At 40.9% G+C, this 26505-nt stretch overlaps 1 protein-coding gene across 5 annotated transcripts in view; it reads left to right on the top strand.

The window, feature by feature from the left end:
• LOC5566917 (receptor-type tyrosine-protein phosphatase-like N) overlaps nt 1-26505 on the top strand; it is a 131752-nt gene that overhangs the window by 92942 nt on the left and 12305 nt on the right. For 3 of the 5 annotated variants that reach the window (XM_021846029.1, XM_001651281.2, XM_021846028.1), the window contains 6 exons: nt 11133-12516; nt 12572-12655; nt 12713-12957; nt 13028-13283; nt 13344-13620; nt 13673-14106. In XM_021846029.1, coding sequence (XP_021701721.1) covers nt 11133-12516; nt 12572-12655; nt 12713-12957; nt 13028-13283; nt 13344-13620; nt 13673-14106 — 2680 coding nt within the window. The remainder of the gene's footprint in view (nt 1-11132; nt 12517-12571; nt 12656-12712; nt 12958-13027; nt 13284-13343; nt 13621-13672; nt 14107-26505) is intronic. The other 2 variants (XM_021846030.1, XM_021846031.1) reach the window with 2 other exon arrangements.

Below are 26505 nucleotides of genomic sequence, written 5' to 3'. Positions count from 1 at the left end.
CGAAAGACAAAAGGTCGAAAGGACAAAAGGTCCAAAACGATTTGCATGGTGGGAAATTTTTCCTTCTTTGAAAAAAGATTTTCGACCTTTTGTCCCCTCTTTTTTGTTCTTCGACCTTTTGTCCTCACGACCTTTTGTCTTTCGACCTTTTGTCCTTTCGACCTTTTGTCTTTCGACCTTTTGTCATAGATTCGCCATGGTGTATCAATGATTCAGAATTGGGTGGAGCTTCAAAAAGTGATATTTTGACCCTAATTGTTTTATATCAAATTCTTTTAAAATTACTAAAGACCAAATTTTGCATAGTTAGATCAATGATTATTTGATGCAAACAAATTCCGATTTCTTAACTGTCTATTGGCCGTGTAGAAATTCAAACTTTTTAAAAGATTGGTGTATTTTATACGATGTGATACAAATGAAATCGTGATCGCTACGCTCATTTAAAGTTTAAATGTCAATAAGCATGCATTGAGCCTCATATGGTGGCAGTGTGAGTAGTGTCCAGCCTAATTTGCTTGAGGCACATAAGAGAAATTGCTTTTGTACTCATGCGATCATATCCAATATCGTATATAACAGGTCCGGTTCATAGTATGTGTTTGCTTGTATTGGTCACGAAAAATATGTAAATAAAATGATCAGCTACTGTTGACGACAAGCCTGCCAAAAATTTTGTTCACAGTCTGCCAAACATGACGTCACCTTCGGCAAATTCGTGAACTTTCGACTCGCTGGCATTGCACTAGGACAAGACGTGCCAGGTAACAGTACAAAAATGAAACCAATTGCCTGTCATAAAAGACCACTTCTCATTGATCTACTTCCACATCGTTGAGTTGAATTGCAACAGGGCACTTTTGTCACTAGCGAGGCCGTGTTGCTAGTTTATAAATTAGAGTTTTCGCTGAAAGTTTGAACATTTTTCATGAAATATTTTTGTTCCAAATTTAATTATATTCGATGTTAAGTTTACTGCATGTGCTCATACAATGCTAAAATAAATACAATATACTTAATTGAGAGCAAAACAATAGCAATTGGATCAATTTCTCCAAACATATCGCCGGTTTTGAAAATAAACCTGATTATATTTTAATCTAGCCTCCTCTATTGCATTAAATGAATGAAACGTGCAAAAAAAACCTACCAAATTACGAACCTTAATAATTAAATTTGTTCACAAGATTTGCTTAAAAAAGATTCTGGTAGCACTGGCTTTTGCATCGTCAAGGTTATCGACTGTAAAACTACGGGGCAGTCTTAGTTGAGTTGTCACGTCCTGTCCTAAGCATTGCAAAACTACCACTTTAAAACTGAAGTTATCACAAATACTAATTTCATGCTTCGACCACATCTTTTAATACTCCACATCGGATTCCATCCCCATGTGTTTTCATATGTGGAGACCACACAATACTACCATATTATATAACTGATCTTACGGAAGCAATATACAAAGTTCTAATCGTGTATAGATCCCGAAAATTGTAGCTTAAACGCTTAATAAAGCTGTTATAAAGTTTGGAGGTTTTGAAGTTTACATATTACGACGAAACACATGTCAAATGTACAAACTTTAATTGACACTGCGAAAAGAAACCACCTTCTCTGGTGGGGATCGAACCCACGACTCGCTATTCGCTAGATGAGTGCTTCAAGCTGCGGAGCCCCTTGAGAGACCCTGACGCTCGGAGGCGAACTGAACACGATTACCCCAAATATACATCTCATACATTCGAAGGATGTTTAGACTGCGAAACGATGATTCCATGTGCTTTCGAATTGCTCAAATTTTGTGATAATGAAATTGAGCATAGTTGAGGTTCCCTGTAAAAACATCATGCTGATTAGAGTAAGGTGGGGCAAAAGTTCGACCTTAGTGGTATAATCAAAGTTTCCAGGAAAATAATAGCAAATGAAACAAAACAAATACCATGCAGCGAACCTTTAGCATATTGGCTATAACTTTGCTGAACAAACTTGTGTCAAAATATCTACCTATTTTTAGTTAAAACAGTTTCAAAATTGATTGTCTTAAACGAACTTTTGCCCCACCGGTGGGGCAAAAGTTCGAATCTAGTGTGGGGCAAAAGGTCTTTGGCTAAAATACACAATATCAATACTTTTATGCCAGGCATACTTTATACCAGCCGTAAACTTATGTTTGCCGAAAAATACACACTAAATTTTCATCAAAAAATGCCCAAAACAGCGTTTATTGTAATACACCCAAAAAATAGCAGTTTTTCGCAAAACTGAGTGGAAATGTAAAATTTTTGTGACATTTTTCGCACGATCAGGCAAATTTCTCTAAATTTGAAGATAATATGTAGATTTCAGGAAATTTGAAAAATTTTCCGTGGGTTTATACATGGGTCGAACTTTTGCCCCGCAGATTCGAACTTTTGCCCCGCTATGGGCCAAAAATTGATTCAAACTATTTATGGAAAAACTAATACATCTCAAAGCATCCTTATGATAGGCCTAGAAACGCCCTAACATAAAATATTGAAAAATATTTAATCTTCATTTGGTTCCATGCATCAAAAGTTTGACCAAATCTCGATTACTTTTTCAAATCGACGTAAGTAACTTTTAAACGGTTTTGAGAAAATTAATTAGGAAAAATCACAATCTATCTTCTAAAACTGTTTTAAAATGAATCATCTTTTTAACATTTTTTTTGCCGTGTACTTCGCTCAAATTTTGCATACACTCAGCTCACGTTCAAAAACTAGGTAGTTTGTATTATTTCCCACAAAAATAATTATAAGAAAATGATAAGCCGTTTCATTCAGTTACTTTCGACGTTTTTCTACCAGTGTAAAATCGGCTCAAGTAGTGTTTTGTTTTGATTCGTGGTTAAGTCACTTTGTCTCTCCATACAGCGGGGCGGCGAAAGTAGTGGTTAGGTTGCGAAAGTTGAAAATGTTACTTTCGTCGTTTTGTAAATCCGGAAATTAAACGTTCTAAAAGTGAAAAGTTGAGTTGGTACAGAGCGGTACGTGTAGAATTCCGCCTGCTTAACACGTAGGATCGATAAAGTAAGTTTGTATACTTTTTTGACTTGAGTCTGTATGAATAAGTTTTCGAGAAATATTACAATATTTACGTCCAAAAAAAACAAACAGCCATAACTTTTCCAAATCTCAATCGATTTTTATGATATTTGGAGTGAAAGTCTCTTACTTGAATAGCATTCGAACCACCATGGCATTTCTTAGTTTTGATTTGATTTGAGCTAGAAATCTTGAAAAGAAACTCTTGCCCCACTCGAACTTTTGCCCCACTTTACTCTACTCATAGGGAAATAATATTACAGCCTGCAAAAGTTGAGCATTTTGTACGAAAATTGGCTTTCACTACTATAATTCTAAATACAACTGTATGAGCAAACCATTCATTCCGTACGGTAAATTCTATTGCTCACCTAGCTTTTGTAGCTGCTCTTCCTCAGTCTTTACTCAGGGATGGAAATAACAATGAGCGGTGCGCTAACGGTACGAAACTTTTTTTTTTTTTTTTTTGATCAAATTCAAGATGGTGGTCAAAATAGAAATGGTCTTCCAAATGTTTTCAACTGTGATTTTGTGGCTTTTGCGGTCTAAAATCAAAACGAAAAAGTTTCGTTTTTGATTTAAACCTAATACCATGTGCTTAACCGTCGGGCAAAAAAAAACCAACAAACACAGTGCTCGTTCGATTTTGGCAACATGCCAAAAATTTTCATGTTGCCTAAATCGAACGGTTATTTGTATTGGACCTTTTAACACCGTAATAATGGCCATGAATTAGATTTATCTAGTTTGAACCTGGTAAAGAATTTCGTCTTTCAAGGTCTCCAACAAGGATCTTTCTAGAAATTCTCCCAGAGATTTCACTACCAATTTTCCTAGAAATTATTCCAACGACTTTTCAAATTATGCTTAGAGGAATATCCTCAGATTTGCTCTAGGAACTGAGAACTCCGATTTTTTTGCCTAAAAGTATCCTAGAATTTCCTCCAGATATTGTTTCACTTATCCTTCAAGCGAATTCGGCAGTTTCCGGCAGATTCGGCAGATCTTCCAAAGATTTCTACGGAATTCCTTCCGAGGAAACCCACAAAGGTTTTTTCCATAGATTTTCTGGCACCACTGTTCTTGCAACTTGTGTTGTTTTTGTGTCGCTCCATCAATTTTTCGATTACTGCCGTCGTACATCTCAACAAATCATCGCCGATCATCTTTCTGGCTCCTGACTCATCAATTACTCGCCCGCATTGAAACCACCCTCAATCTTGGACAGGTAGGATAGTGATTTTGAAATAATAAAATCCGAGCCGGCTAGAGAGTGGATGTTTTGCCCGCACCGCCATTGCCACCCGCTGCATTTTTCCCACCTCGCCGCTCTCCTCCTGCTTCCACTGTATTCATCCAACACAAGTAAGCCTCATTCAAGCACTCGCAGCCAAGCACCGTGTATTAACACCACCACACTGGCGCTATCTCCGATACTGCACGGAATTTAATAACTCGGACTGTACTACGCTTATCAAGACTGCTGGATAATATATCCCCGTTTGCTGTCCCGTCTTATTACTTTGACACATCCGAATGCCCTTCGCATAACCGCATTGGCCTGTTCCGCATCCATTCGTACCCAGGATCCACCCAACGTAAGTCGAGTCATTTCGCCGTAGTGTTAGTTGTTGACATACATACGTCCACTTAAATCGCTCACGCAACGGAATCAGCTGATACGAGCAAGTGAGACGTGAGTTACATTCATCATCTCACTGCGTTTCTTCTGGATCATCATCTAGCCATCTCATCGATCGTATTGGATCGGCCATCTACCTGACACTAGCGGGAACTTATCCAGTGTTGCTTGTTCCACTGAAATGGCTCAAATCTGCGAAAAATGTGCGAACGAAATCAGCGGTGAAACTGTGACATGTGGCGGTTTCTGTTCTTCGATCGTATGCCTAAAATGCTCCGCAATTTCTGACGCAATGTATGCTTCTATTAAGGCAAACATGCATCTGGTATGGATGTGCACGTGTTGCAGAAATTTGCTTTCCAAAGCGCGTTTTTCCAACTCTCTGGTTTCGGTTAACAAGGCTAGTGAATCTGTGATCGAGTCCATGAAGGCTGAAATTCGTGACAGTATTCTGGCGGATATCAAACATGAAATCCGTTCCAATTTCAAGACTCTCATCAATTCCGTTCCACGTACGCCAGCATCTCATTATCGAACACCGCTCGTTGCATCATCAAAATCGAAACGACCACGTGAGAACGATGATGACGTCGACAATCCCGCTAGTCGACCAGCAAAGAGCATGTGTTGTATTGGCACTAATGCTGCGGATACAAACCTGGTTGTTCCAGAGGCTCCAACAGAAGATTCCAACATGTTCTGGTTGTATCTATCTGGAATTCTTCCAGAAGTTCCAGATAGCAAGGTGACCGAATTAGCAGAGTCGAAGCTGAATTCAACCAATTTGCGGGTGGTTAAACTTGTCGCGCCTGGTAGAGACATCAAATCGCTGACTTTCGTGTCGTATAAAATCGGAATGCCGGCGGATCTTAAACCTACTGCGCTTTCGACAGAAACATGGCCCCGTGGAATTCGCTTCCGCGAGTTTGAAAACAAGGGTAGTAAGAAGCAGTTTTTTTGGAGGCCGACAGAACCAACGCCCAATCAATCAGATTTAACCGAAACACCGAGAGCATCCGGTCAGAGTCACTTCCAGCGATAAACTCTGCAGTGGTTTCCCGTATCGAAGGTGGTTCTCCCACAGTTGATCACAACGTTATCAATCACTCACCAAACGCCACCATCACTGTATCTCATTCAACTCCTACCATTGCGCCGTCTCCGATAGCCGATCGGTATACTCCTCGTTCGTCAAATACGCCGTTGACTGTCTACTACCAGAATGTCGGTGGAATGCGAAGCAAAACCAACGACTTTTTCTTGGCTACTGCCTCCTGTGAATATGATGTTATCGTTCTGACTGAAACGTGGCTTCGGAGCGATGTGAGCAACACCGAACTATCCTCCGATTATAACATTTTCCGTTGCGACCGTAGCAGTGCATCTTGTCACTTCAGCAGAGGTGGGGGAGTGCTAATCGCTGTTAAGAAGGCTATCTCAAGTCTCCCTGTTCGACTCGAAAGATGTAACTCACTCGAGCAAATTGTGGTAAAACTCCGCCTCCAGTCAAAGTCTGTTTATGTCTGTGGGATATACCTCAGGCCGAACAGCGATCCCGACAAGTATGCCACTCATGCTGACAGTGTGCAACAAATAATGCAAAAGACTTCCGACGGTGATTCTGTGCTGATAATCGGTGACTACAACCTGCCTCATCTGCACTGGGCATATGACGACGATTTGGATTCACACCTACCGACGAACGCGTCTTCGGAGCAAGAACTAGTGTTCACAGAGAACATGATTGCCAGTGGTTTATTGCAGATTTGTGACGTACGTAACTCAAACGATAGACTACTTGACTTGGCCTTCGTCAGCAACAGTAGCGAAGTTGAATTGTTCGAAGTGCCATTCTCGATTTTACCTCCTGACCGCCACCACAAACCGTTCGTTTTACGTTTATTCACAAGTGAATTGGAGGCTTCGCATGCAGTGTCGGCCCAGCACGATTTCAACGATTTCAACTTTAACCGTTGCAATTACAATGCTGTAATCGAGGAGCTGAGCTTGTTTAGATGGGAAGAACTATTCCAGGAGACCGATGTTAACGCAGCGGTTGCCAATTTCTACAACGTGGTTTTCGGGGTAATACGCAGACACACTCCTCTTCGCCGATCTTCTCCTCGCCGCCCTAATAGTTTACCGTGGTGGAACGCTGATCTTCGTCGCCGGCGAAATGTCCTCCGCAAAGTGCGTCGCCGTTTCCTGCAACACCGTTCCGAAGAAAACAGATCCCTGCTACGTAGACTCGAGGCTGAATACAACGAGTGCGTCTCTTCATCATTCCGTGAGTACATTTTCCGCATCGAAGATGAGGTTAAGGCGGATCCTTCCGTGTTTTGGCGTTTCTTCAAAGAAAGGAAAGGGGCACAATCACCCCCATCGGAAATGTCTTTTGGTGGCATAACAAGTCACAGCCCTACGGAATCAGTCGAACTTTTTGCTGATTTTTTTAAATCAGTGTACAATCCCTCGTCTCCTTTGATATCTGCGGATGCGTTGGATTTGTTACCATCTTTCGATATTCATTTTCCGTGTCCGACGTTTTCAATAGCAGATGTCACCGAAGCCCTGAACGCCATCGACTCATCGAAAGGTCCAGGATCAGATAAACTTCCTCCTGTTTTTATCAAACGTTGTGCTGAGGTACTCGCAATACCTGTTTGTCGGTTATTCAACTTATCCTTGACTGAAGCAATTTTCCCAGACGCATGGAAGTTATCTGCAATTACACCGATACATAAAGCTGGAAACCTTCACAAGATTGAGAACTATCGACCGATTTCGATCCTCTGCTGCTTAGCGAAGACTTTCGAATGCTTGATTCACGACAGAATGTATTCGGCTGCCAAGCCCCTAATTTCACAGTATCAGCATGGCTTCATGAAGAATCGCTCTACTACTACCAACTTGATGGCGTATGTTAGTTCGCTGAACCTCAGTATGGAAAAACGCTTCCAAGTGGATAGTATTTACGTGGACTTTTCTAAAGCGTTCGACAAGGTACCGCACGACTTAACCCTAAGAAAGCTCGATAGACTAGGTTTTCCTGATTGGTTCATTAACTGGTTGAGATCGTACCTGCGTGATAGAACCGCTTATGTTAATTTAAAGTCTGTTGAGTCTACGCGCTTTCCAACTCCTTCGGGTGTCCCACAAGGTAGCCACCTGGGACCCTTGATATTTATAATTTTCGTCAATGACTTAATCGATCGAATCAATTCACATCGTCTCATGTATGCGGATGATTTGAAAATATATCGAATTATAAGCTCGTCGATCGATTGTGCCGCGCTACAGCAAGACATCGACACCGTATCTAGTTGGTGTGTATTGAACGGTATGGAGATGAATGCGATAAAGTGTAAAGTGATTAGTTTCACCAAATCGCGGGCGCAAATGAGATTCGACTATAGCGCGAATGGAACGTTGTTGGACCGCGTAAAATCTATTAAAGATCTTGGAGTTGTTATGGACGAAAAGTTGAATTTCAACGAGCACGTTGCTGCGACCACTGCCAAGGCCTTTGCTGTACTAGGATTTATTCGACGAAACGCATCCGAATTCCGTGATCCATATGCTTTAAAATCCGCTTACTGCTCGCTCGTAAGAAGCATCCTGGAATATGCTGTTCAAGTATGGGCTCCTTACCACGAAACTCAAATCGCTCGTATAGAAAGAGTGCAACGATGCTTCGTCCGATATGCCCTGAGGAGATTACCGTGGTCAAACCCGATCGTGCTGCCTGCGTATGATAGTCGGCGCCAACTAATAGGGCTGGAGTCACTACGCCATCGAAGAGTTTACCTTCAAAGGATGTTCGCATATGACGTAATAAGTAGCCGGATCGACTGCCCAGAGCTTCTGCAACAGGCGAATTTCTTTGTCCCAGCGCGTCTTTTACGTCAACGTTCTTTAATCAGGATAAGTCGACACCGTACTGTTTTCGGCCAAAATCATCCACTCGAAAAATGTTTTAATCTTTTAAATGATGTAGATATTTTTGATTTTACTATTGATAGAAATCGTTTTAAGAATATTGTGAGACAAATTTATTAGTAAGATAAGGGGTATTCAGTCTGTACAGCAAAGCTGAAGACGGTGTTAAATAAATAAATAAATTTGAAAAAAAAAGAGTTTTTTTTTAAGAAACCCTGCAAGAATTCGTCCACCTGTTAATGTGGATTTTTTAAAGAATTCAGACACGTTTTCTTCAAAATTCTTCAAGGGTCTTTTTTTATCTCCCCAGCATTTCATTCAAGTATTAATCCTGCAGGTTTCTCAAAAAAAAATCCCAGCGATCTTCAGGAGTTTATTTGATTTTGTTTTCACCATTTTACACTAGGATAGGTGGTGGTAAAATGAACACCTTGCTTTTTATCGAAAAAAAAAAACAAATTTCGATGAATTTTTATCACGCACGGACGATTTATATAAAAAATCAGAGTGTTCGAGTTAATACGTAGGTCAAATGAAGTGAAAATATTATCGAAAACTAAGATTTTAGAAAACCACGTTTGAAAATTAGAACTGACGTAACTATCAGCTCGGAAGACGTGAGATTTTTCAGTGAGGTGAATATCGTTATGATATGAGGCCAAATCTGATACCTTTAGCATTCTTTTTGAATGGGTTAAAATCATTAATGGATATTTTTTCGGTAGGGCAATAAAAAATTTCAAAAAAAATTGTTTTGCTCACGTTTTTTGCATGATGTTCATTTTACCACCAATAGCTGTTCATTTTACCCACATAGTGCAGGTAAAATGAACATTTACATCGTTTTTTGCTAGTGACAAAAATATGTGAAAATTCAGCAATTTTAATCTAAATTCATGTCGCTGCTACAGATATTATCCCTGTTTTTGATGTTACTATACTATACTATACTATACCGAGATTCGATTGATGTTTTTTTCGACTATTTTAGCAAATTATCTAGGAAATCTTCTAAAAATTCAAGATCCCAGGTTTCATTTCAGAGATCCTTGTTCACCATGGGTGATTTTAAATCTTACACAAGTTTTATCAGAGGTTTTTTTCAGAAAAATTTCCTTGGCATTTCCCTAGAGACATTCCTGGAAAAAACCCAGAATTAAAAAAAAAGTCAAGTCTTACTTGGGAAAATCTCAAAGAATTACTGGAGAAATTTCTGTAAAAATCTTAGAAGAAATCTCTGAATTGCTGAAGGTATATTTAGAGAAATCCCTAGTTGAAATCTTATAAAAATCATAAAAGGCCATTTTAAAGGAAATCCCTTGAAATATCTGGAGAGTTACTGATTGAAATTCCGAAGACGTTTTAACCGGTAATTTTGGTGGCTATTTTAGGGAAATCGATGGAATAATCACTGGATAAAATCTTGGAGGTGTAAGGACTTTCTTGAAAAAAAAAATCCTAAAAAATTTTTGGAAGATTTCTGAAATAATCTTTGGGGGAATTCATTTCTGAGGTTCTCTTTGGGAAAAATCCTAGTTGAATTTTTAAGGTATCTTAAACAACATTCTTAGAGAAATTACCTAGAATCGATGGAGAAGTTCATTCAGGAATACTCACTAAATGAACTTCTTTAGAAATTGCCGGAGTAAAAGCTGAACATTTGGGCAAATACTTGAATGAATTTCTGATGAACTTTCAATGGAAATTCAAGAAAAACACGTATGACAATGTTATCTTGTTAATATAATAAAACTTGTTGTCACGAAGATTTTAATTCTTATATCTAGGTGTTCTGTGTTATTAGACAACACTATCATCCTAATTTGGTAAAACAAATTTAAGATTTTATTAACATTTTGTTAACAACATATTACATTTCATTTGCCGTAGCAGTTCAGATTTTTTACAGGTGAGTTGATTTCACCTGCTTATAAGAGAAAAAAAAACACGTTTTCAATTTACCTAACCTAACCTAACCTAAATATATAACGAGTCTTGTGGTAATGATTGACATGAAAATGAGGAGGTTGGAAGCAAAGGAGTGTCAGTGACAAAACCTAGTTTTGAGAAAATCTACTCTGAAGTTCTTTCAGCAATTTTTTTATTCTATACAAATTGTATGGGAATCAAAAAATCAAGCCAATCTTCAAAGAATTATGGTATTTTTTTCTGTAAAGCAGGAAAACCAAGTGATAGTATCGTTAGAATGCTTGAACACAGTAGAATTTCCTCAACTCAACTCAAAACCGACCAAAATGTAATATACACCCCTTTACGTTTGAGCTCCTCATACATTGTAACTTTCATTTTCCTGTTCAGTTCAGGGTTAAACATTGCCTTAGCTTCACTTTGCACAAAATATTTGCCAACGGTTTGTCGTACCTATGGTTTTGAACGTGGACGCGTGGATTTTTAAATCTAGCGATTTATGTCGATGATGTTTTAGCGCTGGTTTCGTACTACTTATTCTATTCCTTTTTTTTTTGCAGATTTTGCATTCGGAAAATGTCTTCCACAATATGGACTGGAGCCGGAGGAACTCTTCCGGGAACCTTTGGATGAGGAACAATCTCGATTTCTGGCGGTAATGTTGGAGGACCTTCAAGGCGCAGGGCTAGGGTGGGAACATCCCTTCACCCAATGCCGGATGCAAGGTGCTCTGTTTGCGATGCGAACCAACTCGGAGATACCTCGGAGTCTCTGCGCAAATCTTGCCCCCGATCCGGAAGTTCTCGATCCCCAAAGTCCCCTAGCCTTCGTACGATTTACTCCGCCCAACGATGAATACGCCGATGAGGTGTATTTCCCTCCATTGAAGAAATCCCAAGTTCCCAACTCCCGATCATCGATCAACGAGAAACGCTTCTTCGTCTCCGCGAGGAAACCCGCTAAGAAATCCTCACCTGAATTCGAAGTCCTTGCTGAACCTCTAGTGCCGATGTATCCTAAAAATCATCACCATCCACCGATCGTGGAGGACATGCAACCACTCCCGCTCCCTATCATCGACCGGCAATCAGAAGAACGTGAAAGAAATCGACTACGTGACAACCGGAATCGAGCCGCATTCAGACGCCTCGTAGAACAATTCGAGTCCCGTTACCCTCGACCAGAGTCCTATCCAAGTCCGGACGTCACAGATTACCTGGACGACCAAGCTCCCAACGAGGTCGAACCGTTTCAATTCAGAGTAAAACCTGAGGCCTCCTACAACGAGAAACGTGACCATTCTCTCTTCAACGATCAGAAACCGATGGACGTCGATGAGGAGAAGGCGCTGAAGAAGCTAGTCGAAAAGCTGACACCGATTGACGTTCCGGATTACACCTTCATCAATCAGAAGGCCTCCTCATTCCGAGAATACGCCAACAAGCATCACATCCCCAAGATTTCGAACTTTGCCCCGGAGAACGTCAACAGCGTAGGGCACGGAAAGGACGCTTCCAAGTTGGACAAATTCTACAAGAAGCCTCACCACCACCTGAACGAGTTGAACGAGATCCCCAGTACCTTCCGCGAGGATGCTCAGTTCGCTCCGTCGGAGGCCGGTCTCTACACCGAAGGTGGTTTCGTGTTCGTACCCAAACCTGGCACCTCCAAAGGCAAAACCGAGGCACGGGCCTTGCTGGACAACATCCTTGGCTTCACCCGGCATGAGCGGTTGGATGTGAAGAAACCTGGACCACCGGCCGCTCCACCACCATCTTCGCAAACGCCCAACGAACTGCCAAAGGAAGCTCTGCCCATCGAAAATGGGGACGATACGGATGCCAAGAAGCCCAAATCCAAGAAGGAACTCCACCTGCACACGGACGATGATCACGCACCGCACTCGGTGGACACCGAGTATGCCCATGTCAACCTGAAGAATCCGTGAGTTTGGTGGGGAGAGGGATTAGAATGAAACTTACAAATGTACCTTTTTCAGAATTGACAACTGGAAGGATGGTGCACGGATCGTGACCGCGTTGGCTGAGGTGCTTCATCTGCAGGGTTACTTCACGCATCCAAGGTAATTTTGCAAACCTCTCTTATCTCGATTTCTTTCATAACCTTCTATGCAATCCAGAGTCGACCGCCACGAAGTATCGTTCCGCGTCGAGTCCAACCCGGAGAAGAAAACCGCAGCGGACATTGCCAAGCAGATCAACAACGACAGCCGCGTCAAAAACAATCTTCTGCGAAGGTACGGCGTTCTGGTAACGCAGGCCGGCGTCGGTGACAAGACCAAGGACAGCGGAGATGGAGTTTCGTCGGAGCGACGCGTCGAGGAGGGACCCGATGTAACGCACGTCATGGCTTTCATGTTTGCAGGTGAGTAGGCGAGCGGACGCCATCTGCCGGTGATGATGGAGTGGTAAAGTGTGGGCCTTTTCCGTTTCAGGAGCTGGTGCCGCTGCAATCATTGTGATCGTGATCACTTTATTTCTCATCAAGAAGCATGATAAAAAGAAGGACAAACTAGGTGGGCTACAGGCGGGACTCTCCGGAGCGGATAGTTGCAGCAAAGACTACCAGGATTTGTGCCGTGCGCGGATGGCGGGCAAGGCGGGAAGTAACGACTCACCGGGTGGGCGAATCACTTCGCTTGCGAAGGAAGCCGAGCGACCGCCGTCGTCTAGGTCTAGTACGTCTTCTTGGTAAGTGCGAATGAATCAGACCCTCCATAGACGTCAATGTTCTAATTCGGATCATTATAGGAGTGAAGAACCGGCGCTAACGAACATGGACATCTCTACCGGTCACATGGTTCTGTCGTACATGGAGGATCATTTGCGAAACAAAGGACGACTACAACGAGAGTGGGAGGCTCTTTGCCGATATGAGGCGGAACCTAATGCACGGGATGCTGCTTTGCAAAGTCAGTGTGCTCCGCTGAATCGACCTGGTGCTCCGCTACCGTACGATCACTCGCGAGTTGTACTGAACCACCTGGCCAACGCGGAAGGAATGGACTACATCAACGCTTCTACGATTGTAAGTCGATGAATTCAACCGAGAACAATGCGAGGTTACTAGACTGACACAGTTCTTTCCCTTCCAGACGGATCACGACCCTCGTGCACCGGCTTACGTGGCTGCCCAAGGACCGATGCAGTCCACCCTAGCGCACTTCTGGCAGATGGTGTGGGAGCAGGGTGCCGTAGTACTCGTAGCTCTCTGCAGACTACAGGAGAATGGTGAAGCGGCTTGCGCACGGTACTGGCCCGAGGAAGGTGCCGAGGTGTATCACATCTACGAGGTGCACCTGGTCAGCGAACACATCTGGTGCGACGACTACCTGGTGCGGTCGTTCTACCTGAAGAACCTTCGAACCGGGGAAACGCGAACCGTGACGCAGTTCCACTTCCTGTCGTGGCCCCAGGGCGGTGTGCCCATGTCGGCCAAGGCGCTGCTGGACTTCCGGCGGAAGGTGAACAAGTCGTACCGGGGACGGTCGTGCCCGATCGTGGTTCACAGCAGGTTAGTGTTGAATGAATATAGAGCAGTTATATGTAGAACCTCCAGAGGAGTTCTTAGCTCTTAGCAAAATTACTAGCTGATTTCTTTAAAATGGTTCTAGGAGTAGTTAAAAAGATGAGGAAATGGTCATACAAACTTCATAAGTTTATATTAAATTTATGGAATGTCTGAGAAACACCTGAATGAGTCATTAGAAGAACTCCTCGAAGTATTCTGGAAGGTTTTCTTGGAAGAAAACCTGCACAAAAAAATCTTTCGAAAATGCTATAATCACTGAAGTGTTGAAAATCCCTGATGCTAGTTCTGGAAGTGAATCTGGTGCAAGTTTTGAAAAGAATGAAATAAATCTTAAATATTTAGAGAGTTTTATCCAAAAAAATATGGAATTAACTGGAAGAATTTCCTGCAGGTTAGCTGGAGCTGGAGCTTGATTGGCCACCCGTGGTTGCTACTCCGGTTTCGCCAGATCAACTGTACCAGGAACTAAACAGATGACTGATTGGTTCTAGCAGACACTCTTATAAGTGGTTTCTTCACCCCCGCTTAGGCCTTAAACCTGGGTAAGCGGGGCTTACGGCTTAAGCGAAGGTGGAGAAATCGGCCCTTAGTGTATAAGTGCTGGTAATCTATTTTTAGGCAACATTGACGCCTTCCAGGTCAGACCAATGAGGGGAAGGGGGAGGATTTGATGTTGCATTTATAAATGGTCTACAGTAGACCGGATATACGCTTACATCTACGCCAGTTTATGCGGGAAAAAATAGGGGTAAGCTTATATGACAGGGAGTTTTGCTTTTGGTTAGCAGAGATTAAGAGAGGAAGAGCAAGTGAAAGTTACAACTACAAAGTACGAGGAAAGGGACGGGCCTGGGATTGAATCTATGACCTTCTGCTTATGAAGCAGAAACGAACCCCATCATCTCGAAGAATTTCCTGCAAATGATTAAACAGAAATTCTTAGAAAAATTTTAGGAAAATATCTTTTAAAATCTACAAAATAATTTTGGTAGTATACTTTTACTAAGGCCTTGAAGAAACACACAGGTAAATTCTGTAGTGGTTAGAACTCACGCCTCTCACACCAAGGGCCTGAAATCGAATCCCATCCCCGAGATAGTTGATAGAGATCGATGACAACCTCCCCGAGTAACACACATGTTATAATTGTGTACTATCAACTTATATATGACTAGTTTTGGTCATATATCAGTTGATAATACACAATTATAACATGTATGTTGCTGGGGATCGTCGATATACCTTGCAGATAAATTTGAATTAGGGGCCTGTTCACAAATTTTATAACACTGAATGGGGTGGGTGGGTGTAATCAAAATGTTAGAGCTCATACACAATTTCTAGACTATTAATGCAAAAAGCTTTACGAGGGGATGGGTAGGTGTCAAAAACGACCATTTCTTGCGTTTGGAAATTTGTTGATGAACCCTTACCTCTTTTATTTTCATGCACCTGGCGTGCATTTGTCATTTCACTATTTAACCTAACGAACATCATCCTTGACATCATCTCAAGTAAATTCGTTTCATTAAATACTTTACGGTCCGTTTACTCCAGTTCTGCGCATCTGCTGGTCGTTCCAATCCTTCAGGTTATGGGCGCCAGGTTCTTGGGAGTGTAAACTTTGACCCTTTTTCCATGTTAGTCCCGAAAGATCGAAGGTACACAACAAAAGAAAATTATCGATTTTCAACATGTCTGCCTTGATTCGAGACTACAGTAGCAGAAAGAGATTCCACAAAGCACTCGCGCCAACGGAAAACCTCATAAGGAACTGTCATCGTGTACGTGAAAAAAAGCAAAAAAACATCTCTCTCCTTGTTTTTTCTCACACAAAACCAAAGAAAACATCAGCAACTTCGTAGTCGCGAATTGTCGTTGGCAATTTGAAGTTATCTTGCAGTTTGAAAAAACATGTTGTCATATTTCGTGTGAAGTATCTGTGCCTTCCTCCCACGTTGCTGCAACAGTTGCGCTCGAAAAATTTGTGTGAGGGAGGAAACGTTGAAAAACCAACTCGAAGAGTTTGAGTGTTTGTACGAGCGCCTCGACAACGCGGGAGTGGAACTAAGTGAACTGTTGAGAATCATAATGATGTTGTGCAGTCTCCTATGGACCAATACACGAGTTCATTATTTGACGTTCGAGCGGTGCCATGTTATCTATGTGACCATGGCAACGAGTGAATTTGGCACCGCTCAAACGTCAAATTAGTGAACTTGTGCATTGGACCATTGTCGTACAACAGTTTTGTGACGTCGTTGGAGAATCGGCCGTAGGAAGATCTCACGATGGATCTAGTGAAACTCGATTGCGCGATGAGTACCGAAAGCGTGCCGGGAATAGTTCACTCGGTGATAACAGTAGTGAGAGCGCGATGAAGGTTTCCGATAAAGCGAGAAGTGAGAAGAAGTGTTTCTATTGTTCGAAACCAGGGCATTTCAAGAAAAATTGCCGAAAGCTTCTCGCATTAGTCAACCGACGGGTTCGGATCAAGCCGTTAAGCAAAAAGCAAAACGAGCCCAAGCGGAAAGTGATGGTGGTGGTCGGTCGAAGCACGCCGTAGCAGATGATATTGTCCGTGACACGGTGTGCTTTATGGCCGTTATTCCGGGAGTGTGAACGATTGACGTGGCTGTACGTGCCATATTATGACGAATGAACGCGCGTTCTTCGTGGAATTGAAGTACGGTGTTGTCGTGGATATGACTCTAGCGGATGGTGTGAAAACAAAATCGACCGGCGTTAGTAGTGGTGTGATCATGGGTGTGAATGATAAGGGCGAACGCATTGCAATTTATTTCGAAAACGTGTTGTCCGTTTCCTCACTCGAAGGCAGTTTGGTGGTTCGGAAACTCGCAACGAAGGGCATCACATGCGACAGGTTGTTCGATCAAATCAGTGGATGATTCTGTATTGGCCGTCGGTGAGTTAGTCGGCTGCCAGTACAAGCTAAAGCTGGCCGAGCAGTGTTTAGCGGTTGCGAGGAACCATAGCGTGAACTGCCAACACACCTGGCATTGGCGGATGGGTCATCGAGACATCAATGCTGTGAATGCGATCGTGGTGCAAGAATTGGCAGACGGGATTGAGCTGCAGATTGAGGAGAAGGGATCGTGAGCGAGTGTTGCTTGAGGGGTAAGTTGGTCCGAAAGCCCTTTCCACAGGCACAAGAGCGGGAGTCCAAGCGTCCGCTTGATATGCACACCGATCTCTGCGGACCGATGGAGCATCCGACGCCCAGCGATAATAAGTACTTCATCACACTTATCGACGATTTTAGTCGGTTTTGCGTAGGTTTCTGTTGAAATCGAAAGACGAAGCTGCCGAAAAGATTGCGTACTACGATCATACGGAGGAGCAGAATACGTTGGCGAGAAGTTAAAGCAATTCTGCAGATCGGAGAACATACAGCAGCAGTTTTCAACTCCATACACTTCACAGTCAAACGGAGTAGCGGAGTGAAAGAACAGGTCGCTTTAAGAAATGGCCAGCTGTATGTAATTAGATGCCAACCTTCTCAAACGTTATTGGGGTGCAGCGATTCTCACAGCCACGTTTGTCCAAAACTGACTCCCATACAGAGCAGTGGATATTGCTCCTTTAGAATCTTCGAATCTTTGGATGCGAATCGTATGTTCGAATACCGGACGCCAAGCGCAAGAAGTTTGATCCTCGTTAGAAAAAGCTTGTGTTTGTGGGCTACTCTGGATGCTACAAGGGATACCGCTTCCTCGATGTCGAAACCAATCGCCGAATTCCTGGAACTGACTAACGGTTCCGAGCAGCAGGAGGTGGCAAGTGTACTTTCGGAAATGCAGCGCGAGGTGCGAAGCGTTCCAGATGATCCAGCGACGGAGAGTGAAGAGGTGGTAGTGTTTGAACACAGTGATAATGAAGAAGCGTTAGCAGAAGAGCATCATTCTGTATACGAAGATGCAGAAGACATTTTTGAGCGTGACTTTATTGGCTTTGAAGAACAAATTGTTGAACGGGAAGTGTCAAATGAATCGGTGTTAAATCGCCGATGCAGGCGAACGCGAGGTGTGTTACCAAACAGGTATGACAACTTTATCGTTGGACAAGTGTTACATTGTGAAGAACCGGATGACATTCGCGATGCGTTAAGTGTACCTGTTTGGCAACGCGCAAGGCGTGAAGAGAATGAAGCACACAAAGTGAACAGTACGTGGGAACTGGCGGATCTGCCCCCGGGCAAGAAAGCCATTGGTGCGAAGTGGGTATTCAAGATAAAACGGGAGTAGCGTAGTGAAGCATAAAGGCCGTATCGTTGTTTAAGCATACTCACAGTGTTTTGATGTGTTTTTTACGGAAGTGTAAGCACCAGTCACGCGGTAGGCCACGTTGCGTGCACTGCTGGGGGTTGCAGGGAAGAAGCAGTTAGCTCTGAAGCAGTACGATGTGTGAACGGCCTACCTCAACGGTACTGTCGAAGATAAGCTGTATACGCAGCGGTTCCAGGTCACGAGCAAAAGGATGTTAACTCCATAAAAGTATATACGGGCTACGCCAATCTGACAGATTCTGGAACCAAGCATTACACGCCGTATTCCTCGAACTGAAGTTTAAGCCAAGCACCACAGATCCATGTCTCTACATACGATATGAGAAGCCGACAGTCATCATTTTGGTCTACGTAGACGACTTGAAGATAGGTAGCGCAACTGAATCCGAGATAGACAAAGTTTACGAGAGTCTCCGTGAGATTGAGAAAGAGGGAAGCTACACTTTTGTGCTTATTCTGCGCGGCGTGTTAGGTGAGACGAGTCGAATAAGGTGACAATTGGTCGGCGTTAAGTCAGAGTGGACCAAGTGACATTTTTCATATTTTGAGAAAAATGGTCTTAAAGTCTAACGCTTTGTAATTTTTTAACTCGTTGAAATTTTGTTTCAATATTTCTACAAATCTTTATGTTAATTCCAATCAATATAATGTGAAGTGATAATCATGAAAACTCATAATGCAAACCTCTGATAGAACGATTTTTTGATGGACTTTGTGTACTTGGTCCACTCTGACTGAACTAAAGGCCACCGTTCAGTCAGTTGGTTCTCTCTGACTGAACAGTTTCTAGGAAAATAACAATCATTTAATGTTGCATGGTCAAACTGGGTGCATATCTCTAAGATAAGCAGATTAGCAAGACCCTTAGACGCTGGTATCGTAAATTCTTCAATAATCCATTCGTCAATATCGAAATCAGTGGCATTGCGACAGCTTGAAAATTAAGGTTTCGCAGGGTCAGGGCATTGAAGACCAGAAATATTCGAATATGTGTTCAGTCTGAGTGGACCAAGTAAAAATCTTGAGTACCGACCAAAAGATACTGGTCCAATAAGCGGGTTCTAGCACATTCCATACATACACCATAGAACTACCATAAACTTCAATTGGACTCTGAAATTGACTCAAAGAATGCAATAATCAATCAGTTTATGGCTTTTCAACACTTGGTCTGCTCTGTCTGCACAGAAATTGTTGCAATTTTTGACCAAATAAAAAATAATCAAAAATCAAAATCAAATGCATCGAATTAAGCTATATTCATAAATTTCAATTGATGGATAAGTAGAAGGATCATTCAATGTCGAAAGATCTGACAAATCTCTTGAAATGTTTTTCATTTCCTCCCATTTCTCAGCGCGCTGATCAGTTTCGCTATTATGGTAATAAGCACTTGGTCCACTCTGATTGCTCACTTTTATCGATTTTTATTGATAATCCAAAGTAAATTCGTTACATATCTCTCACAGTTTACAGCAATCATCAAATCTGGTCAAAATGAAACGGAGGTAAGGTTATTTCGCATCTAATGAGAAAGTAATCCAATTTTACCAAGTTTTGTACTTGGTCCCCTCTGACTTAACGCCGACAAATTGTCGACTCGCTCCCATTTGATTAACATTCGTTGTCTCACGTCACTCGCGGTGAGAGCGACTCTTCTCGACTCACACGCCGCGCAGAATAAGCACATTTAAGGCGAAACTGGAGGCTTTTCCGTTGGGATTAACATAGCCAGCTTTCAAATTCAAATTTTCTTGGTAGTAGTGAGCTCATCCAAGTTCCGCTATGGGGAGTATTGTAATTGCGTGTAATTCAAATAACGGAAAATATAAGAATGCCATAATCGGGTTGACATTAACAAAACAATTACTCAAGGAACTGAAATAACTTACTTTAGGCTGAACGACCTTGGTAACCTGTCACAGTGGGGCAAAATATCATAATTTTCAGTCGATTTCTCCATAGTCATAGATATGAGTTTTTGAGAATTGTTATCTTCGACGAACTATAAAGCATAGATATGAACTATATTTTGTGGATCGAAAATTTGATCTACATGGCTTTGAAATCATAAAGGCTAGTTTTCCATTCCAATAGTATCAAATAAATTGTAAGAAGTATTGCAAAACGTTTGATACAAATTGAAAAAAAAAAAAACAATAACAATTTGTGGGCAAACAAAACGTGAACAACATTTTTTTTATATCTTTTGCATAAAATTTTAGTGATCATGGGTTCGATTTTCAGCACCTCCACAAAATACTTCCTTTTGCCATCGAAAGAAACCACATAGCGGTGAAGACCATTCATTCTCCATCAGTATCCCATTGTTGAAACATAAAATGAATTAATTGAGAACCAAAGATAACTCTCAGATTATTTTTGCATTGTTGGTGAATGCTTTGCTATTCTGGGAGATTGTCTGGACATATTGGAAATATGTGATATTTCTTGTTCTGATTTTTCAAAGCAGATTTCGTTAGTATTTCAGAAATATTTACAAATGCTTAGGAAATCTGTGAGAATTTGTGGACATATTTGAATGTTGGAGGATAATAAGAAAGGGAAGAAAAGCTCTGAACTTCACAGAGCACTATAAGATTATTTTGGTTTTTAAAATTTTGGTTATTTTGAATAGATGTTCCGAAAATCCATTTTTTATCGATGTTGGGAGCACAAAAAATCGATTGAATCAATTTTCTTCATTTGATTTTTTGTTTCGATTCAAGAGGAAGAAATTGATAAGTACAGCGCTGTTCTGAATATTAGCAGCGCATGTCGATTTTCATACAAAATGCTCAACTTTGACATGCTGTAGTTTTGTTCCCTTTCAAGCAATCGAGTTGAATTTTCTCCACAGAACTACAAATATGTTCAATTTTGTAAACACAAAATTTCAAAATTTTCTAAGATCCTGCCGGAAAGTGAGATACTAGGTGAAATTGTTCAAAAAAATAGCAGTTTTAAAAATTTGAATTTCGGCTTGACATTAGAGTTTTAAATTGTATATCACTTACCATTGGAACAATCTCCTCTTACTTATCAAACCTACACCTAAACCGAAAATGTTTCAAATATTTGTAGAAGAAAAATTTTAAAATGAATTTAAAAATGCTATTTATTCGAAAGATTTCACCTAGTGTCTCACTTTTCGGTAGGAACTCAGAAAAAACTGAAATTTTGTAGTTACCAAATTGATCATATTTGTAGTTCTGTGGAGAAATTGTCAGCTCGATTGATTGAGAGGGAACAAAACTACAGCATGTCAAAGTTGATCATTTTGTATGAAAATCGACATGCGCTGCTATTATTCAGAACAGCACTGTATATTTTAATGACTTGATAAATCATAAACCTAGTTTTGAATTAGCCTGTAAGTGTTTCATATATAATTTTTTGTATCAATCGTTATTCAATGGAAAGAAATAACAAATCGTGCGTAATTGCATTTGGTTGTATTTTAGGAGCAAACATCGGTCAATCGATTCGACATGTTGAATTTGAATCGATTCAGTAACATCGATGTTGGGATCATATTTGCCCTACGCTTCTCACATCCCATATTTATCAATTTCATATACACACAAGCGCGTAGAGCGAGTGGAATTTGGTTACCAAATACCTCAATATACATGACAATATATTTCTAAGTTTTTTCTCAATACTTATTTTTGATTCATTGGTGAATAGTTTGGAATTCTGAAAAAAAAATGTCTGGAATGATGACGCATAACGAGGAATTTTTAGATTATTTCTGAACTAATTGAGGATTACAGAGAACTTTAAGGTCATTATTGATTTTTTTTTAATGTTTCATATTTGTTGATGAATACTCTGGAATACTGAGAGAATCTCAGAATGAATTGGGGATGTTAAAAAATAACCAGAAATTGATAGATTAGTTCGTAACCAAATGAAGATAACATTAAACTCTTCGAATATTTTTGAAACGATGATAAATACTTTTGAATTCTAGGATAATTTCTGCACAGATTGGGAATGCGGATAATGGCAAGAAATCCTGAGAATCGCCAAGAGTTATAAAAATATGTTTGAATTGTTATTGAACACCTGGTATACTTAGAGAAAGTCTCAAAAAAAATTGATGTAGTCAGGTAACGACAAATTCATGGAATATATCTGAATCGATCATAGATCACGAATATATTCTTTCTGAAAGTATTTCAATATATAAAGACGAAAAAACAGCGTCTGAATGCTTGTTTTTTCTAAAGATAATCAGTTAATTATTATTTTTTTATTTCTGAATATATGGTGATTAATTTAAAATTCTTATAGATTGTCTGAGCAATTTGGAAGCGTTGCTAACAACGATAAATTTCTTGAAAATATCTTAACTAATTGAGAATCACAGAGAATTGGTAAATTATTTCAAAATTGTTGTTGAATATTTTGGTATTCTGAGAGAATGTCTGGACATTTTTGGAATGTTAATGATTAACGATAGAATCCTAGATTGTTTCTCAACAAATTTAGGAGTACAGAATACTCTAAGATCAGTATTAAATTTGCAAGATTATTTTTGAGATCAACAATTTACTTTCAAAATCCTGGGAGAATGTTTCAACGATTTTGGAATTTTCAAAGATAACCAGAAATACCTGGAAAATTGCTCAACTTATTGAGCACCATAGACATCTATAGGAGAATTTCTGAATTGTTTGTAATACTTTGAAATTCCCAAAGAATGCCCAGGCAAATCGGGATTGATGATGGTAACGAAAAATTGCTTCTTGACGATCTCAGAGAACAATAAAATTACTTTCACATTATCCACAATTTTTCAATTGATGTTGAATAATTTGGAGAATTGAGATAATGTTTTAATTGAGAATGTTGAAGGATAACGATCAATTCATAGAATATTTCTGAACCATTTGAAGATCACCGAGATCTCTGAGAGTATTTCTGAATTGTTGGAAAATACATTGAAATTATGAGAGAATGTCTGGACAAATTGGAAATGTTGAAGGATAGATAACCTGAAGGTTAACATAGACCTCTAAGATCTTTTATGAAAAGTTGGTAAATACTCTGATAAGAATAACGAGAACTTCTCAAATTATTTCTATTTTTTTTTTCAAAATTGTTGAAAAATAATTTGTAACTCTCGCTCTGGACTAATCGTAAATGTTGAAAACTAACAAGAATAACCTAGAATATTTATGAACTAAATGAAAATCACAGAAAATGCAAAGATTATTTCTGAATTTCAAGTGAATATTTTGGAATTCATGAAGAACGCCTGTACAAATTTTGAATTATCGCGGATTCAAGAGATTCCTTGGATATTTCATAGCTAGTTGAGGATTACAGGAAACTTTAAAATTATGTTTAAACATGCAATATTGATTTTGGATACTTTGGAGGATTGAGAGAACGTCTGAAAAATTGAGAATGTCGAAACATAACCAGAAATTCATAGAATATGAAATGTTGGTAACTACCTTAAACTTATGGGAGAATGTCTGCGCCATTTGGTAAAGTTGAAAGATATTGAAAAAAATATCAGAATATGTTTAAGCTAATTGAGAACCACATAGATCTTTTAGTATTTATGAATTGTTGGTTAATACTTTGAAATTCAGACAAATTTAAAATGTTAGATGATTGTTTAAATGTTGGTAAATACTTGGGAATTCTGAGAGAATGTCTGAACTCATTTGGAAAGTTGTACATAACGAGATATTCTAAGAATATTTCTTAACCAATCAAGGATTGCAGAAATGTTCAAGCATATTTCTGAATTGTGTTTATAAACTTTGGCAATCTGAGAGAATATCCGTACAAAATGGGAGGAAACGACCATTTCTTGTGTTTGGAAATTTGTTGATGAACCCTTACCTCTTTTATTTTCATGCACCTGGCGTGCATTTGTCATTTCACTATTTAACCTAACGAACATCATCCTTGACATCATCTCAAGTAAATTCGTTTCATTAAATACTTTACGGTCCGTTTACTCCAGTTCTGCGCATCTGCTGGTCGTTCCAATCCTTCAGGTTATGGGCGCCAGGTTCTTGGGAGTGTAAACTTTGACCCTTTTTCCATGTTAGTCCCGAAAGATCGAAGGTACACAACAAAAGAAAATTATCGATTTTCAACATGTCTGCCTTGATTCGAGACTACAGTAGCAGAAAGAGATTCCACAAAGCACTCGCGCCAACGGAAAACCTCATAAGGAACTGTCATCGTGTACGTGAAAAAAAGCAAAAAAACATCTCTCTCCTTGTTTTTTCTCACACAAAACCAAAGAAAACATCAGCAACTTCGTAGTCGCGAATTGTCGTTGGCAATTTGAAGTTATCTTGCAGTTTGAAAAAACATGTTGTCATATTTCGTGTGAAGTATCTGTGCCTTCCTCCCACGTTGCTGCAACAGTTGCGCTCGAAAAATTTGTGTGAGGGAGGAAACGTTGAAAAACCAACTCGAAGAGTTTGAGTGTTTGTACGAGCGCCTCGACAACGCGGGAGTGGAACTAAGTGAACTGTTGAGAATCATAATGATGTTGTGCAGTCTCCTATGGACCAATACACGAGTTCATTATTTGACGTTCGAGCGGTGCCATGTTATCTATGTGACCATGGCAACGAGTGAATTTGGCACCGCTCAAACGTCAAATTAGTGAACTTGTGCATTGGACCATTGTCGTACAACAGTTTTGTGACGTCGTTGGAGAATCGGCCGTAGGAAGATCTCACGATGGATCTAGTGAAACTCGATTGCGCGATGAGTACCGAAAGCGTGCCGGGAATAGTTCACTCGGTGATAACAGTAGTGAGAGCGCGATGAAGGTTTCCGATAAAGCGAGAAGTGAGAAGAAGTGTTTCTATTGTTCGAAACCAGGGCATTTCAAGAAAAATTGCCGAAAGCTTCTCGCATTAGTCAACCGACGGGTTCGGATCAAGCCGTTAAGCAAAAAGCAAAACGAGCCCAAGCGGAAAGTGATGGTGGTGGTCGGTCGAAGCACGCCGTAGCAGATGATATTGTCCGTGACACGGTGTGCTTTATGGCCGTTATTCCGGGAGTGTGAACGATTGACGTGGCTGTACGTGCCATATTATGACGAATGACCGCGCGTTCTTCGTGGAATTGAAGTACGGTGTTGTCGTGGATATGACTCTAGCGGATGGTGTGAAAACAAAATCGACCGGCGTTAGTAGTGGTGTGATCATGGGTGTGAATGATAAGGGCGAACGCATTGCAATTTATTTCGAAAACGTGTTGTCCGTTTCCTCACTCGAAGGCAGTTTGGTGGTTCGGAAACTCGCAACGAAGGGCATCACATGCGACAGGTTGTTCGATCAAATCAGTGGATGATTCTGTATTGGCCGTCGGTGAGTTAGTCGGCTGCCAGTACAAGCTAAAGCTGGCCGAGCAGTGTTTAGCGGTTGCGAGGAACCATAGCGTGAACTGCCAACACACCTGGCATTGGCGGATGGGTCATCGAGACATCAATGCTGTGAATGCGATCGTGGTGCAAGAATTGGCAGACGGGATTGAGCTGCAGATTGAGGAGAAGGGATCGTGAGCGAGTGTTGCTTGAGGGGTAAGTTGGTCCGAAAGCCCTTTCCACAGGCACAAGAGCGGGAGTCCAAGCGTCCGCTTGATATGCACACCGATCTCTGCGGACCGATGGAGCATCCGACGCCCAGCGATAATAAGTACTTCATCACACTTATCGACGATTTTAGTCGGTTTTGCGTAGGTTTCTGTTGAAATCGAAAGACGAAGCTGCCGAAAAGATTGCGTACTACGATCATACGGAGGAGCAGAATACGTTGGCGAGAAGTTAAAGCAATTCTGCAGATCGGAGAACATACAGCAGCAGTTTTCAACTCCATACACTTCACAGTCAAACGGAGTAGCGGAGTGAAAGAACAGGTCGCTTTAAGAAATGGCCAGCTGTATGTAATTAGATGCCAACCTTCTCAAACGTTATTGGGGTGCAGCGATTCTCACAGCCACGTTTGTCCAAAACTGACTCCCATACAGAGCAGTGGATATTGCTCCTTTAGAATCTTCGAATCTTTTGGATGCGAATCGTATGTTCG

Source organism: Aedes aegypti, chromosome 2 (assembly GCF_002204515.2).
Source record: "Aedes aegypti strain LVP_AGWG chromosome 2, AaegL5.0 Primary Assembly, whole genome shotgun sequence".
Lineage (NCBI taxonomy): Eukaryota > Metazoa > Arthropoda > Insecta > Diptera > Culicidae > Aedes > Aedes aegypti.
The sequence above is the reverse complement of the archived record's forward strand: the minus strand, read 5'-3'. Positions and strand labels throughout refer to the sequence as shown.